At 45.3% G+C, this 16,856-nt stretch overlaps 2 protein-coding genes and 1 long non-coding RNA gene across 3 annotated transcripts; 1 reads left to right on the top strand and 2 right to left on the bottom strand.

Moving 5' to 3' along the window:
* Positions 1-328: 328 nt before the first annotated feature.
* Positions 329-8,105, bottom strand: SF3B6 (splicing factor 3b subunit 6). Its single transcript, XM_060169753.1, has 4 exons — positions 7,895-8,105; positions 5,200-5,318; positions 769-907; positions 329-598 (listed from the first exon to the last, which is right to left on the bottom strand). The coding sequence occupies exons 1-4, from the start codon at positions 7,922-7,924 to the stop codon at positions 509-511; spliced, it is 378 nt and encodes a 125-aa protein (XP_060025736.1). The 5' UTR covers positions 7,925-8,105; the 3' UTR covers positions 329-508.
* On the top strand, positions 7,666-16,209 carry LOC132531735 (uncharacterized). Its single transcript, XR_009544204.1, has 3 exons — positions 7,666-8,286; positions 10,891-10,970; positions 15,966-16,209. It is a non-coding gene; the product is annotated as an uncharacterized LOC132531735 (long non-coding RNA).
* Positions 8,763-15,394, bottom strand: TP53I3 (tumor protein p53 inducible protein 3). Its single transcript, XM_060169759.1, is given in 6 exon segments — positions 8,763-8,945; positions 9,732-9,928; positions 10,834-11,046; positions 12,223-12,484; positions 14,615-14,757; positions 15,053-15,394. Coding segments are annotated over 5 exon segments (993 nt in total). The 5' UTR covers positions 14,753-14,757; positions 15,053-15,394.
* Positions 16,210-16,856: the final 647 nt, after the last annotated feature.

Below are 16,856 nucleotides of genomic sequence, written 5' to 3'. Positions count from 1 at the left end.
TTATGTAAGCATTTTATTCATTCACTCAACATGATAAACTTTGGATCTGCGAAGTGGAGATACCTATACCTTCACTAAGTTGTTATGGAGATTTCATTATTAATAGACATTCAATAAATAACAATACTCTTAACAAGTTCCTTTGATGGCTAAGCACTGTACTGGTCACTGGAGGCATTAAGAATATCAAAAGGTCCCCATCCTCAAGAAACTCAGTCTCTAGGACCACCTACCACTGAACAATTCTTGATACGGTTCAAATGCTGTTTTATTATTTTTTTTCTGGTATAATACAGGAGGAGAAATTTTAAGAGAAAACACTGACATGTTTTACAAAAAGCTACAAGTTTATTAACATAATATATTCTAAAATATATCAAAGTTTCAAGGAGGTCTTTTTGAATCTCAAATAAGAAATCACAACATTCACTATTAGTTAAAAAAAAAAAAGGGTAGTGGTGGTCATTCATGGGTTTTAAACAGTCCAAAATGAAAATGCAGAAAACGTTTACTTTGGTGGATCTGTGTTGATGCCGTATTTCTCCTTGAGAAGCTTCAACTGTTCTTCCTTCTTCTTTGTGTCCATCTTCTGAAATGCCTGAAAATGTGGTAAGCATCAAAGTTAACAGTTACCAATCTACAAATGAATTTCACCAATAGCAGTAGCTAGAAAAGAACTCAGGGTACACATCTCCCCTAGTGCTGGTACAGCTCTCTACTAACTCTTACATGGGGTCCCCACGTGATGAGAACCATGGCCATACTTACCCTGTTGGCATTATAGTACAAAACCACGAGGTATCTGTTGCAAACATTGAATCCTGACAGGTGATCACACGCATTCTTGGCATCAAAGATGTCTTCATAGACCACATAAGCTGTTCCTCTAGTTTCAGGTGTGTTCCCCCTACCGAGTTGAATCGGACTTAATTAAAATACACATTTACCTGAAAACCATTAAAGGAAATAGATACTATGGACAGGTATGCTGGATAAGCCTATAATTTCTCAAAACATGTAATTTTTGTTTTTATTTTAAGTAAAATAGCTCAGGTTAAACTTACTGTTATATCAAGAATACTAATATGGCTACTAAAGCAATAGCAGCAAAGAACTAGCTTGAAACTTTCAGTTTTCATGTTCACTGCTCTAGTCTTTCCTACTTCTCATACTAAGAATCAATTTTCAGTTTTACACTGGAAAGTATGCTACCTTAGGATGATAGTTGTGATTAGTCAGCAGTGTCTAGAATGGGGTTTTTCTTACTATGCATTTATGCAACAGAACCAATACTTTAGTTATTTACCACACTAGTCCCCTGTTTCTAAAGATTCTGATTTTCTCCCTCACTCTAATTTTAGTTCCAGTCCTTAAAAATAAGACAACCTCGGGATCTCCCTAGCGGCCCAGTGGTTAAAACTCCGAGTTTCCACTGCAGAGGGCATGGGTTCAATCCCTAGTCAGGGAACTAAGACACATACCACACAGTGCGGCCAAAACCACTCCCCCAACAAACAAAAAAACCCACAAAAAATCTCCATCAATGTAGGGGACAAAAGTTTCTGGGTAATATTTTACTAAAGTTTACCAAATCCATAAAAATAAAACCATTTTGTGTCTGTAGAAGGAGCTGGGGTTGGAAGGAAGCCCCTACCAGGAAGATAGCAAAATTATAAATGATACACAGGAAAACAGCAACCACCATCCTTTATGGCCAGGAAAGGATGTCCTCCAATGTAAAGAGCCAATGTAGTTTCTTACACTTTTCTTAGAAGATTCATTGCTTGCTTGCTTATGTATTTATTTGGCTGCACCACGTGGCATGCGGCATCTTAGTTCCCCAACCAGGAATTGAACCTGTGTCCCCTGCAGTGGAAGCTCGGAGTCCTAATCACTGGACCACCAGGGAATTCCCCCAAGATTCACTGCCCTTTTAAAACAAGCGTCAACTCCCAACTTTCACACATTCATTTTTAATAATATCTGCACTTTTATGCATTACACAGCCCTGTGTAGCTGGAGAAAAGGGCTGGGTCTCTGGAGGGATTGGGTTTGAAGTGTGCTTGTTGGTGGGGTTACCTGTGAGCCAGAGCAGAATGCTGGAAGGTGGCTGGAAGTGGAAAGCGGAAGCTGGATCTCACTCATGGATATGGGGCTGCTTCTTGTGTAGGTGTTCCTTGCCACCTCCTCTCCTCACCTCACCAGCTTCCGTTAGGGGAGGAGCTAGGGAAGTGTGAGGAGCAACAAACTGCAGGTGGCAGATGGCCATGTGCTTGTGAGTGGGGACAGCTGGCAGAGGTCCCATTCAGCTTATGCTCCAGTAAGCTAAAGATGGATCCCCTTTCCTCCATCTGTGTTCTATCCACCCAATGCAACTGCAGAATAAGGTTTATTAACTGCCACAGTCCCTGCAGAGGTTCAAGGAAAGGCAGTGGGCCCCATGGGAAGGGGAGGCACCTGCCTAGATTTGATCTAGGATGAGACTACAGTCTTGGGCGCTGGTCAGAGCTTGTGCTTCCTGTAAAAGGGGATGGGATAGGTATAGGGCGCCGGGTGGTTGGAGGGTGCCAGTGTCATCAAACACTCTCACTTTGTCAGGTTACATGGGCCTGATGAAAAATTTTATATTCTTTACTTTCTGCAAATAATCTAACAACTTTTGGACTTTTGACTTTTAACCATTTTCTAAAATGCTTTAGGTATGAAAATTGGGACTACCCAAAGGAAAAAAAACACTGTCCCTAAGATTTTCCCAAAAAGTCTACCTAATTTTTCCTTCAGAATAAAACCATAAAAAACTCAACAACAATTTAAGTTCCTTAAGGGCAAACATGACCTTATATTTTATTTTACTCCCACAAGTGCTATGCATTCAGCAAGTGCTAATAAGCATTTGAAGGGTGGAGATCTACTTTCTCCTATTAGTTCTCTCACACATCTTTTCTCCAGGAAGCTAACAGAACAAATCAAAACAAAACAAAAGCATCTCTCTTCTTTCCTCTTACATCTTCTTAGGAAGTAGAATAGGGAGAGGCGCTAATTCCATTTTAAAGACTCTCCATCTCAATTTAAAAAAGCGGTACCGATGAACCTAGTGGCAGGGCAGGAATAAAGATGCAGACGTAGAGAACAGACTTGAGGGCACGGGGCTGGGCGGGGTGGGGGGGAACTGGGACGAAGTGAGAGAGTAGCATGGACATATATATACACTACCAAATGTAAAATGGATGGCTAGTGGGAAGCTGCTGCGTAGCACAGGGAGATCAGCTCGGTGCTCTGTGACGACCTAGAGGGATGGAATAGGGAGGGTGGAAAGGAGGCTCAAGAGGGAGGGGAGGGCTTCCCTGGTGGCGCAGTGGTAGGGAGTCTGCCTGCCAATGTGCAGGACACGGGTTTGTGCCCCGGTCCGGGGGGAATCCCGCACACCACGGAGCGGCTGGGCCCGTGAGCCATGGCTGCTGAGCCTGCGCGTCCGGAGCCTGTGCTCTGCAACGGGAGAGGCCACAGCAGGGAGAGGCCTGTGTACCACAGAAAAAAAAAAAAAAAAAAAGAGGGAGGGGATATGGGGATATATGTATACATATAGCTGATTCACTTTTATTGTACAGCAGAAACTAGCACAACATTGTAAAGCATTTATACTGCAATGAAGATGTAAAAAAAAAAAAGACTCTCCATCTCAAGCGCCCCAGCCCCTAATTATCAACCTAATATCTTGATCTCCATATTGTAATTTTAATTAAAAACATGTACTTGCTACCTACTATATGTTAAGCACTAAGTCAACATTATTTTCTTGATTGGTGGTAAAAGCTTAAAGTGAAAACAAGAAAACCTAATCATGTAACTTAACCTCTCTGAGCTTTAGCTGCTTCATGTGTCAAATAGTGACATCAGGCTCCATCACCTGTCCTACCTTACTCATGGCTTTAATAATCAAAATCAAAGCACCGAGAGTCTACTACATGCCAATTAAGGTGACCAATTATCCTACATGTGAGGAAAAAGCTGGGCAACTTGTCTAGGGTCACATGGCTAGTAAAAGGGCCTGCAGTAGAATCTCGTCTCCTGAGCCCCAAGTCAGGGATTCTTCTGTACACTATTCTTGTATGTCTAGAACAGGAGTTCTCAACCTAGAGTCCATGTACCCACTGAAATCACTTGCAAAACGTTGTGTGTATTCTGTAGAAAGGGTCAAAAGCTTTTATCAAATATGCAAAGAGAGTTCCTAAAAAGGACAGCTGCTCTATAACACTTCATTTTCATCCCTGTTTGAGTACCAATGATGATATATTTCTAGCTCTTGGTTTACTTTTTGGAGGGATAGTGATCATTGTAAAGGAGAGTCCTCAAGATCTCAGAGTTCTAAAAGCCACGGAGGAACTCTCAAGTCATGAAAGAAAATGTATTAAGAAAGGGATATTCCAATTAAAAATAAAAAGCTTAGAAATCCTCTTAGGTAATTGGCTTATGTATACTAGTTAAAATGACAGCAGCTGTGGTACTGTGTAGAGATTCAATTTAGAATCAGAAGATTTTATCACTAAATAGCTGTGTGAAGCTAGAAAGGTACTTTACTCTCTAAGCCTTAGTCTCACCTGTGAAAGAGACACTCTCACCTCCACACAGGGCTGTAGTGTTGGTGATGCAAACAAAAGCACCTATTACAACTGGCATATAGCAGATGTTAAACATCATTTGAAGGTATGAACCCCAATCTTTAAATTAAAACATGGGTTTATGTTATAATTATTTTGCCCTATACTTTTAAATCTTCAATAGAAAGCTATAGTTGAAAAAAAAAGCCTTTTTCTGTTACTTTTATATCCCTTTGCACAGCTTATTCAGAAATTCTGGAATCAGTAAAGGAGATGGTGAAGAGTGTTGAGAGAGTTAGAGTTAATGCATATAAAAACCACAGTAGAGTACTTCTTAACAAACAGTAGGTATGTAATAAATGTTGGTTCTTTCTCTTCCCACCCATTCCCCTCAAACCACTCATTACTACTTCATGCTCTCTATAATTTCACAACTACCATTTTTGGCTCTCACTGAGCTGGATCATGAGGGTCTCTGTAGGTACTTTTCCCTTGGTCTCTAGGCTCTTGGTTAGGCCCTCTGTCAGCTATAATTCTGAGATTATAAATTACACAATCATTTTCTTTTAAATGACATTTCAAATGTCTCAGTAAGACTCACACTCTGATTTGACGAATAGGTCCATATTTCCCAAATATATCATACATTTCTTCAGCCGTGATTTTGTAGGGCAAATTTCTTATATACAAAATTCGATTTACTTCAGGTGGAAGTCGAATCTAAAATGAAAAATAATGTGTTGTCACTATAATCAGAGGCAGGAGTGCTATCATTTAAAAAAAAATTCTCATAATAAATTCTAATAAAGATGATGCATAATTTTTATAAGCCAAGAATTATAATCTGATATTACTGAAAATGGCACGCTCTTTGGAAAAGCATTGGTTTTAGGGAGGACTATTAGTAGGAACTAATAAGGGGCTACTACAAAACCCAGGTTTTCAGTCACTACAGGTAAACAAAGATCTCCAACCTCATTTAAAAGTCCTCAATGCCACAGACATGTGTGGGACAGAACAAGGGAACTGTTCCTGTTTGCTGGATAATAAAACTCCCACTGATAACCATTCTCGGGTCTTCTCAGAAACTTGTTCTATCAATGATCTCTTTCTTTTGAATTTACAGCCTTTCCCTCACCATTGGCTTCCTTTATTACTCACGTGAGCAGCTGCTTATGTACTCCCAACTGTTACACAAAACAAAACACTTATTTGGATCCCTCTTCATTCACTCAAATATTTAATAAGTGCCTTCGTTAATACACCAGGCAAGGCAAGGTATTAGGATTACAGAGTGAAGGAAAAAAGACAAGTTTTCTGCCTTTCCTGAATTTATCAGCCCTCTATTTGCTATCCTATCTTGCTCTTTTTTCTTTTCTCTCAGTCAAGCATATGAAAAGAGGCAGGTTATACTCACTGCTTCTTCAGTTCATAACACTCATCAGCCTACCACAATCTAGCTCCTACTCCAGCACGCTGATGAAAAATGCTTTTATGCACTAAGACCTTTCACTTGCAGTGTTCTTTTTTTTTTGCATTAAAAAAATTTTTTTTTGGAGTACAGTATTCAATTCTCATCAACTTAATTTCTCTGAGGCTTCTGACACTGTTGACTATTACGTTTTTGACCTTTCTTGACACACTTGCCTTGGATTCCTCCTAACTCTCTGGCTAGTTGTTCTCAGTCTTCTTTGTCATTAAAATAGGCTCTTCCACAGAGTTTCACCTTTAGACTTCTTGACTCTCTGTATACTCCCCTTAACTCTACATTCTCTTAACCATACACGTTTTCCACACTGAGTCAATGACTCTCAAATATGTATCTCTGGTCCAGATTTCACTCCTGTGCTTCTTATTAACATACTTAATTACATACTAGACATTAATTTGCTCAATAACTATTAAACTGGCAACTACTTCAGGCATTAACCTAAGTGTTGTATAAATGGAAGAATAAGATACTTATTCCCTGCCCTCAAATGGTGACAAATGGTAAACAAATAAGTACAATAAAGTTTTAGACTTTAAGATTTAAGGTTAAGTTCAAATAGATGATAAACACTGTCAGACAATCACAATATACATCTCCAGTAAATCTGCTTTCTCACTCTGCAAGAGACTATATCACATTTTCCCTTCTTTCCTCAAACCTTACCATCACCATTCCCTCTAACATCCGAGTTGAGCTGTATCCTCTCTTCCCTGCTCATCCCAGGTGATAACCTTGGCTCTTGTTTATTGGAGAAAATAGATGCGACCAAATGGTAAGTACCTTATATTCAATATGCATTCATGCATATCCAGCCACTTTCCCTCTCATTGCTATGCCAACCCCTCACCTACCCCAAACTACTCCTGAACTTAACCCACCTTTCTCCTACATCATCAGTTTCTCCGGCTCCACTGGATCATTCCCATTGGCATACAAATACAACTTATATCACACATCCTAAGAAAAGTTAACTATCATCCAATTTCTTTTCTCCCTATTTACGAGAAAATTTGTGGAAAGAGCTGTCTCCATTTTCTCAACTTCTACCTTCTTTTCATCCCACCGCATCCCACATTTCATCCACTGAAATGATTATCATCAAAGTTACCAAAAATCTTCATCTCACTATATTTAACTGTCTTCACCTTACTGTACTTCTCAGCATCTTAAGATCTGACTACTCTTTCTCCTAAGATAATTTTTCTTAGGTTTCCATAACACTCCGACTCCCTAATATTACAATGTAAGCAGCAGGCCTTTCTGTTTTATTCTAGGTATCTCCGATACCTAGACTAGTGTCTGACACATAGTAAGTGTTCAATAAATATGACTGATTTATTGTATCCTCTCTCTCAAGTCTGGTACATACTAGGTGCTCAAAATTATCACTGAAAACATTAATGAAGGATCCAAAAAGCTCCATGATCTGAGGAGACTTCCAGGTTCCAGCTGCCTGTTAAGCATAAGTTATTTATTGCGAACTCATCTGTGCTACCGACTTTTAGGCCGAGGAGAAGATCCTGACGCCGGGTCCTCGGTGCAGGTGAAGCAACACAGGCTGTTAACACTATCACTGACACTAGGATAAAAGACTTAAAGGAACTCTCAAAAGGGGTAGGGGCGGAAGTGTGGCTCAAGGAGCACATCCCTAAGGACCGGTCCAGGATGGAATCCCCCCTGACAGGTAACTTCTGGGCTTCCCCGTCTAGGGGACGGAGGAAGGCCAAGAATGCTCTGATTACGCCAATGAGAAAGGCCAGCAGCGAAGTGCTCCCCCTCCTCGACAGAAGTCCCAGACACTCACGTTCGCTCTCTTGGCCGCTTGCATCGCCATCTTGGCAGGCTGATGAGGTTACCGCAGCAAATACGTGAATTCCTCTACACTCCTCCGGAGCTCGCTCAGCTTCAAGTGCAACAAGGCGTCAGACGCAAGACATCAACGTCCAGACCCCGCCGGAAGCTGTTCTAACACACCGGAATACCACCGTCTTACGCCGAAACGTGCTGACGTAGTCTCCCCTCAGGAAAAGACTCCGGGGCAAAACAGGGCTGAGAGACTTAAGAGGCCGGAAGGTTGAAAGGCGGGACCTGGGCTTAAGAAGGGGCGGTGTTCCGGTCGCGGAGGCCCAGAGCAGCGGAAGCTGGCAGAAGCGGGTGGAGCCTGAGGAGAGCTGTGAGAGCTGGGTCTGCGCCTGGGTGAGTTGCCGGGGAGGGTGGGGACTACAGTGGGGTGCGGGCCTGCGGGGCGCGCGCTGCTGTGCGGGGGATGCGTGGGTGTGCCTGGGCCCGTGACAGTGCACTAAGACGAGCCTGCAGGGTTCTGGCTGATTGGGTCGTGGCCGACGCTCTACTCCGTACCCAGAACCCCTGGCGCTGGCTCAGCCCCCAAAGTTCAGCATCAGCTGACCGGGCCTCTTCTGTAATCTCCTCGGCGATGCCAGTCCCGACTCCCACCTCACCCCCACCCTGACGGCCACAGTCCACGCGCCACTCTTCAAGTCCACTCTGTATTTCCTTAGACCGGCTTTGCACTGATCGTTTGAGGCTCGGAGAGGAACAGGGGATTACAGGCGAGCCTGGTGTAGCACCCGGTCGCCTGAGTACTGTGAATTTTCTCCAAGTTTGCTCTTGGAAGACCTGAGGTAGCCTTGTCCTGTACTGCCCCTCCTCCTTCACTGGGGCAGCTCCAGGACGATTTTGCCCACATTCTTGTTAGTCTCCGTGTACGCATGGGCTTCTTGGATTTCAGTTATGGGGTAGACTCTGTCCAGAACCGGCAGTAAACTTTGAGGGTTCCCCGTGGAGAAGTGGGGCAAAATTTGATCTGTGAAAGCCTTCACCAGCATCTGTTTGTACTAAGATAAGGAAAAGGAGACCATCAGCCTGGACAGAGGCCTTACCTTGCCACTCCCCACCCTGCTTAGTCTTTCTGCTTTCTCTGAAACTTGTACACATCTGAAAAGTCACACAAGGGTATGTAATCCCTTCACTACCAGCATGTATGTGCATGTCCCTAGATTTGTAAGCTCTATTCTGTCCCAGATAAAGACCGAAGCTTGGAGAAAATATTAGTGTCACTGAAAGCTGAAGGGCTGTTTTTAAATAAAGACTTCAAGCAGGAGGCAGCCACAGACAGGACTTAATATAGGTTCAATTCAAAAGGGATGCTTAACCTCTGCTATCCCCCCAGCAGTTGTGAAACCTTGTTACAAAACTCCCAAAGCTGGCACCTGCTGGAATGCCACACAGAAAAGATTTCATGAATGTATAATCTGTTAAAGGTAGAAGCTTACTAACCTTACTTACCTAAGAGGCTTTCTTAGCACACTGAGAACAGTTCTGCCTTTGAAAACAAAGTCTTGGAACTATTAGTAGTATTTCCTAATATGGTCAATGCTTTGTTCATTGTTATAAAGTTTACATAATACATTACCCTCTTTCCAAGATGTTGAGGCCTTTATCAACCAATTTTAATTAGTTCTGTGAAATTAGGTTACCTATTTATACACAGAGGGGCAGGTTTCTATTAATACATAGGCTCTCTAACTTAATATATGATCTTACTTTCTCAGGATTATGTGAATGAATCACACTTTTATGGATAATAGTTAAATCACATTTTCTTTTCACCCATCACTCACCTTTTTGTCCCTAGATCTTAGCAGACTGGTGATCAGACTTCCTCCTTTAAAGAGTATCTTTGAAACCAGAGGCCCACTGATGTCAGCACCTCCCGTCAGACCATAGAGAACCCAGCGACCATCAAGAGCTAGGCAGTTGACATTTTTCTCCCAGTAGGAGCCGCCTATGCAGTCTAGAATAAGGTTGACTCCAGCGCCTTTCACATGAAACACAGATATATGATGCTAGTCAGACACAGAAAGCTTGGTGTGAAATAAGATTACATGGTATATTTGTGGAAATATGGGTATAAATAAATACAAGTGCAAGCAGTAAATCTATAGGTTGGAACTCAGAACATTGCTTATAGAAACATGGTTGTAAATGGAGTTTAGTTGGCTGAACTCTATTATACATGTGTGATATTATACATGATCATATTTTATGATCCCTGCCACAGCAGGAGGGAAATGGGGCAGCACCATGATCTGGTATTTCCCCTGACCTCCATGTAAGTAGAGAACCCACTGGCACCCAGGGGAATAGGGGAGATCCACCCCAGGCTACAGGACAGGCTAGTCCATATCTAAGTTATCAAGTGTCTGAGCTGGGTTGCCTGAATCATGGCTTTGCTAGCTTTGTTTTCATCTCTCCTTTTTGACTCATGTGGAACAATGGAAGGAGATGAGCCAAATATATACAGGTTCAGTTTCAGAATATAGAGGCATACACATCTACTCACCCATTTAGGGAGCTACCTACCCAAGCCTACTCTGACCAGCTCCAAACTGGTTTCTGCTCCATGCCTCCTGTTAATTCACTGCAGAGTGGCTGGTTGGGAAAAAGAGGTCCTGAATAATTCCAGGCCAACTCTGTGTGATTATCCACTTTCTAAAAAGCATATGAATCATATCACTTACAAGAATGCACAGGAAAATCATCTTAGTCCTAAATACTGCCTGCCTGTCTCCAGTGGTCAAACACCAGAGTACTAGAATTTGGCCTGGGCAGTTGTTGTGCTTTTAGCAGAGGGGAGACAGATCCAGAGGCAACTCTGAGGCTGGTGAGGATTTTATTTAATCATCTCTGAAACTCCTGCTGAATTGCAGAAGCTTTATTTACCTTTGCTGAATTTCATTGTTGCTTCAGAAAAATCCTCTTCTTTGTAATTGAATCCAGCAGCTGCTCCAAGCGTTTCTGCCATTTGAAGCCTGTGCTGGGAGCCAGCTGTGACCAGAGGAACAGCTCCAGCCATCTGGGTAAGTTGGATGGCAGCTGTGCCCACACCACTTGCTCCTGCATGGATTAGCACAGAGTCTCCAGCCTGAACATTTCCTGCGACAGAAAGTACAGGAACCATTTTCTTTGCTTTGCAACTGCTACACATTCTCCACATAGGCTTATTCTACCATGATCACCTGGCCCTGAGACCACCAAATGTCAAATCTCTGGCTGTTTTGAGAGCACATATTGACTTTTTGTCTTACTGCCTCTGGTCAAAGTGGGAAACAACTTTTGGAAACAGTTACTAGCAGCCACATCCATAATCTCTGTTCTACCTGTGAAATAATACGAAAACATATCTCTGACCTATACCTGAATGAGTAAGAATAACCACCATTCCCGCTGTCACTACCTGAAGGCAGCCCCTCTTCAGTCTGAAACTGGCCTCCAGCTGGTCTCACAAATCCAGGCCCCACACACAGCCACCAGGCTCCTCCTGAAATGGAGCTTTCATTATGTCACTTTCTCCTCAAAATGTCAAGTGGTTCTTGATTGGTTTTCGTGTCAAGTCCAAATAGCCTGCCATTCAAGGCCACCACAATCTAGTTGCAGTCTCATCTTTCATAAATTACAGTTGTCATCCTTCACTTCTGAGTGAAGCAGCTGATCTCACCTTGACCCTCTTAGGCCACCTTGGTATGCCATCTGTCCATCACAGCTCTACCACCCTTCAAGGCCTTCTGTTCCAGAAAGCCTTCTCGGACCCCCTTTGCCCACACCAACTTTTCCCATCTTGAGCTTCTGTTGTAGTTAGAGCCAGGGCCACCCTTCCAAACACTGTGGTTGTCTTGCCAGTTACACTGGTCTCCCCAAAGCCAGGGACCCTCATGTAAGCTCTTTGCTGGCCTCAGTGGGATTGGGGAGGAATTAAAGAGTTGATTGAATGGCTTCTTCTGCTGTGCTAGGGCTCCCAGAGAGAAGCTTAGCCTGACTGAGAAGCTGGGACTACTGCTGGGCTTACTGTGTGAAGATGTGCACAGGCCTTTCATCCAGCGCTTTCCAGGTTTTCTATGTGCTAACCATAATTTTCAGCCTCAATATTGCTGCACAGTATGAGGACCTGATACTACTGATGGTACAGTAGGCTGAGGTGCTGGGGTTGGGTGTGGCTCAGTGGCCAGATCAAAGCTGCCCTGCAGGACTGCTGGGTTCTGAGGTGGCTGAGTCATGAAGCAATTGAACCATGCTGTATGGAGTAAGCATGAGGTAGGGTGAGGTGGTCCTTACCCAAGAGATGTAACAGCTGGGAGGCGGTGAGCCAGGCCTCTGGGATGGCGGCAGCCTGGGGCATGGTCAGTCCTGCCGGGATGGGCATGAGGAGCCCTTCGATGACAGTGACATACTGGCCCCCACTAGGCAGCAGAACTATGGCTGGGTCCCCAATCTTTCAGTGTCCCTGGCAGCCAGGCCCCTGCTCTGCCACGTGTCCAGATGCCTCGAGTCCCCAAATGTTGCTGGCTCCTGGGGGTGGGGCATACTGGCCTTGTCTCTGTAGAGAAAGGGTGCACTAAGTAGTAAACGTGATCAGAATTCTGTGTGTCACCGTCCCTGGCCCTCTTCCCATAGCCCCTTTTTTTTTCCAAGACAAAGTTCAGGGTAAAGTAAGGTGTTTTTTTTTTTTTTTTTTTTGCGGTACACGGGCCTCTCACTGTTGCGGCCTCTCCCGCTGCGCAGCACAGGCTCCGGACGCACAGGCTCAGTGGCCAAGGCCCACGGGGCCAGCCGCTCCGCGGCATGTGGGATCCTCCCGGACTGGGGCACGAACCCGTGTCCCCTGCATCGGCAGGTGGACTCTCAACCGCTGCGCCACCAGGGAAGCCCTAAAGTTAGGTTTTTTAATTCAAGAAAAAAGAGAGCAGAGGTGATTTGTTTCATGCAAATAAGAGACTGTAGGTCCCATAATCAGTGGATGTCTAACTGGTAGAGTCCTTAGCTATTTCTCTCATCTAAACCCCTTGTTTTACAAATGAAGAAACTGAGACCTGGGCAGGGAAATGCCTTGTCCAAGGTGGCAAAGCAAATTAATAGCAAGACTGGGAATAAAACCGTGGACTCCTTTTCTTTTCAATTTAATTAAATTAATTTTTTTATACAGCAGATTCTTATTAGTTATCTATTTTATACATATTAGTGTATACATGTCAACCCCAATCTCCCAATTCATCCCACCACCACCCCCGACCCCCCACCCCCACCCCGCAGCTTTCCCCCCTTGGTGTCCATACATTTGTTCTCTACATCTCTGTCTCTATTTCTGCCTTGCAAACCAAACTGTGTACTCCTTAATGATAGTTCTGATATATCAAGTGCCAGGCTCTGTACTTGCTCAACACAGTCTTCAGAAGCCTTCAACCAGATGCTTGAGACCAGAGGGACTGAACTAGGAGTGTGCATCTGAACCATTTGAGGAGCCTTTTCAAAGTACACATGCCTGGGTCCTGGTCCTATTTATTTTGAATAAGTGCCTCCTGTGATTCTGGTGTACATTTCTTAATTCAAAAAATGCAGCTGGCCTAGTTTACTGCTTCAAAAAGAAGTCAGAAGAAAATTCTTAGAGTACTGCCCCCTGCCAGCTCTGGGACCCTCAGAGTGGAAAGAATACAGACTTTGGAGCCTTAAGACAAAGACCTCAATTTGAGTCACAGTTCCCCTGGTTACTAGTGTGTGGCCTTGGGGGGGCTTCCCTGGTGGCGCAGTGGTTAAGAATCCGCCTGCCAATGCAGGGGATACGGGTTCGAGCCCTGGTCCGGGAAGATCCCACATGCTGCGGAGCAGCTAAGCTCGTGTGCCACAACTACTGAGCCTGCTCTCTAAAGCCTGCGAGCCACAACTACTGAAGCCCGTGTGCCTAGAGACTGTGCTCCACAATAAGAGAAGCCACCGTAATGAGAAGCCTGCCCACCGCCACTAAGAGTAGCCCCCACTGGCCACAACTAGAGAAAACCTGAACGCAGCAACGAAGACCCAACGCAGCCAAAAATAAATTAGTGTGTGGCCTTGGGCTCATTGCTGAACCTCTCTGACCCTCAGTTTCTTTATCTGTCGAATACAAATGGTGAACAGGGCTGCCTGAGGAGTAAAGGAGATAGAGCAAGGTCTAACACTCGCGCACGGGAGCACACACACACACACACGCACGCACGCGCGTCCAGTCTCCTTATCTGCAAACCTGAGCAGACAGTGGTTTGATGCAGGGTGGACTCTGCTGTGCAAACACCCCTGTATTTTGTGTAAACAATGGAGGCTAAGTGGTTCTAGTTTCAGAACCCCCAGCACGCATGATGAGCATTAATGGTAGTGCCTTAGGTCTTTCCTTCATCCGGTGAATATTGATTTTCATTTATTTATTTATTTATTTTTGCGGTAAGCGGGCCTCTCACTGTTGTGGCCTCTCCCGTTGTGGAGCACAGGCTCCGGACGTGCAGGCTCAGCGGCCATGGCTCACGGGTGTAGCCGCTCCGCGGCATGTGGGATCTTCCCGGACCGGGGCACGAACCCGTGTCCCCTGCATCGGCAGGCGGACTCTCAGCCATTGCGCCACCAGGGAAGCCCCTGGTGAATGTTTATTTAAGAACCTGGAGTCCCTCCCAGTCCCAGCCGCTGCCAGACCCCTGGGTACCTGGAGTAAGTCCGCCCGGTTCAGGGCGCTGGCTGCCACCTTCAGGAGGACTTCACCCTCCCCTGGGCTTGGCTTGGCCACTTCCTTCAAGTAAAGGTTTTCTGGTCCTCCGGGCTTATCAAAGTGCACAGCTAACATGTTCTCTGAGGACACAGGGTAGACCGAGGTTCTTTGAGGGGCGCAGCGACCCCTGCCGGCCAGCGGCCTCCCTCAGTCCGTCCGGCCCCAACCCCCTGAGCGCCTTCCCGCGGGGACCCTGCAGCCTCCGGACTGACCCCACGCGGAGGACACAGGCTGGGACGAGGTGCAGAGAGGATGGCCGTGCGGGTTGGCTGCGGCGGAGCAGGAAAACACTGAAGAGCGTCAAGCAAGTTTCATTCCCTCCGAGTTGGAATCCCCCGCCCGCCAGGGTCACTGGAGCCCATGAAAGTTATTTACTTGCTCTGGGTGGCCCCCTCTGCTGCTCCAGGTGACGCGGCGTGGTCCTGCGCCCCCTGCGAGTCCTCGGAGCAGTGGCGCTGCCTCGGCCACCACCACAATGGACGGCTGGACTCTGGGTAGTGCAAACGGTGGGGCTGACCCTCCCCTTCTTCCTTCGCCTCCTTTCCCTTTAAAATGCAAAGCTAGTGGCGGCAAATCAGATTTTCTTTAACTTTGAGCCTCTGGAATCTAGTCTTTCTCTTGGTTTGGCGTGAAATGCTGTTCCAGCCCTCACTTTGAGAAAACTTTTCCGCTCTCTAGGCAGCAAGACGCGAACTCTTGGCAGGCGATCGGTCCATTTCTCAGTCAGGCCAGGCTTTTAGCCCATTTGGGCTTTAAGTCTGGCTTCCTGCCCTTCTTGTGGGCAGGCGTCCCAGTAGGGTGGGCAAGCAGGGTGCTGCTGAGAAAAAAGAGGAGCATTAGGGGCAAAGGGAAGGTAAAACAGTCCCGGGATTCTTGTCACTTCTGCGGTTCCTCCAGTCTTTCCAGGGGATGAGGGAGCGGCCTCTGGAAGACGCTGCCCAGTGAGGCAATTTAGCCTGGTTAAAAGCTGTATAAATAGGCTACATCAGGGTTTCTCAACCTTGTTGCAATTGACATTTTGGACTAAATTTTTTTGTTGTGAAAGACTGTCCTGTGCAGCTTGGGATGTTTAGCAGCATCCCTGGTCTCCACCCACTAGATACCAACAACACCCCTATCTAGTTGTGACAATAAAAAAATGTATCGGCATTGCCAGATATCCCTTGGGGGGCAAAATTACTTCTAGTCAAAAACCACTGGGTTGGAAGAATACACACGTATGTGCGCCTGTGTAAAAACAAGATAGGTAGCTTTTTTTCTTTTTTTTTTTTTTTTTTGCGGTATGTAGGCCTCTCACTGTTGTGGCCTCTCCCGTTGCGGAGCAAAGGCACCAGACGCGCGGGCCCAGCAGCCATGGCTCACGGGCCCAGTGGCTCTGCGACATGTGGGATCCTCCCAGACCGCGGCACGAACCCGTGTCCCCTGCATCGGCAGGCAGACTCTCAACCACTGCGCCGCCAGGGAAGCCCAAGATAGGTAGCTTTTTTTTCCTCCCCTGCTGGGGGACGGCAGGAGGGCAAAAAAAAAAAAAAAATCGGATACTTATCTTTATTTTTTTAAATAAATTTTTGTTTATTTATTTATTTTTGACTGCGTTGGTTCTTCGTTGCTGCGCAGGGCCTTTCTCTAGTTGCGGTGAGCGGGGGCTACTCTTCGTTGCGGTGCACAGGCTTCTCATTGCGGTGGCTTCTTGTTGCAGAGCACGGGCTCTAGGCGTGTGGGCTTCAGTAGTTGTGGCACGAGGGCTCAGTAGTGGGCTTAGTTGCTCTGCGGCATGTGGGACCTTCCTGGACCAGGGCTCGAACCTGTGTCCCCTGCCTTGGCAGCGGATCATAACCACTGCGCCACCAGGGAAACCCCTGATAACTTATCTTTAAAAAAAAAAAAAAAGGATACAGCATCTTATGAGCCAATCAATAGAAGCTAAAAATACATTGATTAAACCTAGAAGCCATTTGTTACAAAAACCCCGAGCAAAAGAAGAATAAAAGGAATTGTGTATTATTTACCAAAAACCCGCAGCAAGTACTATCCTAAATGGAAAAACACTAAAACCATTGCAGTTAAAATCAGGAAGTAGATAGGGATGCCCACTATTGACATTATTATTTAACATTACTTGGGAAGTTTTAGTAAATGCACTAATACATACACAAACAAAAGGAAGTAACATATAAAC

The sequence above is a fragment of the Lagenorhynchus albirostris genome, chromosome 13, assembly GCF_949774975.1.
Source record: "Lagenorhynchus albirostris chromosome 13, mLagAlb1.1, whole genome shotgun sequence".
Taxonomy (NCBI): Eukaryota; Metazoa; Chordata; class Mammalia; order Artiodactyla; family Delphinidae; genus Lagenorhynchus; species Lagenorhynchus albirostris.
This window is presented reverse-complemented; position numbering and strand designations above follow the sequence as displayed.

Excerpts from the sequence above, each read along its gene's own strand:
- SF3B6 (XM_060169753.1), bottom strand. The coding sequence starts at position 7,924 with ATGGCGATGCAAGCGGCCAAGAGAGCGAAC. Across the intron at positions 908-5,199 it reads CCTATTCGTCAAATCAGAGT|GGGGAACACACCTGAAACTA; the intron begins GTGAGTCTTACT and ends TCAACTCGGTAG. Across the intron at positions 599-768 it reads TGTACTATAATGCCAACAGG|GCATTTCAGAAGATGGACAC; the intron begins GTAAGTATGGCC and ends CCACATTTTCAG.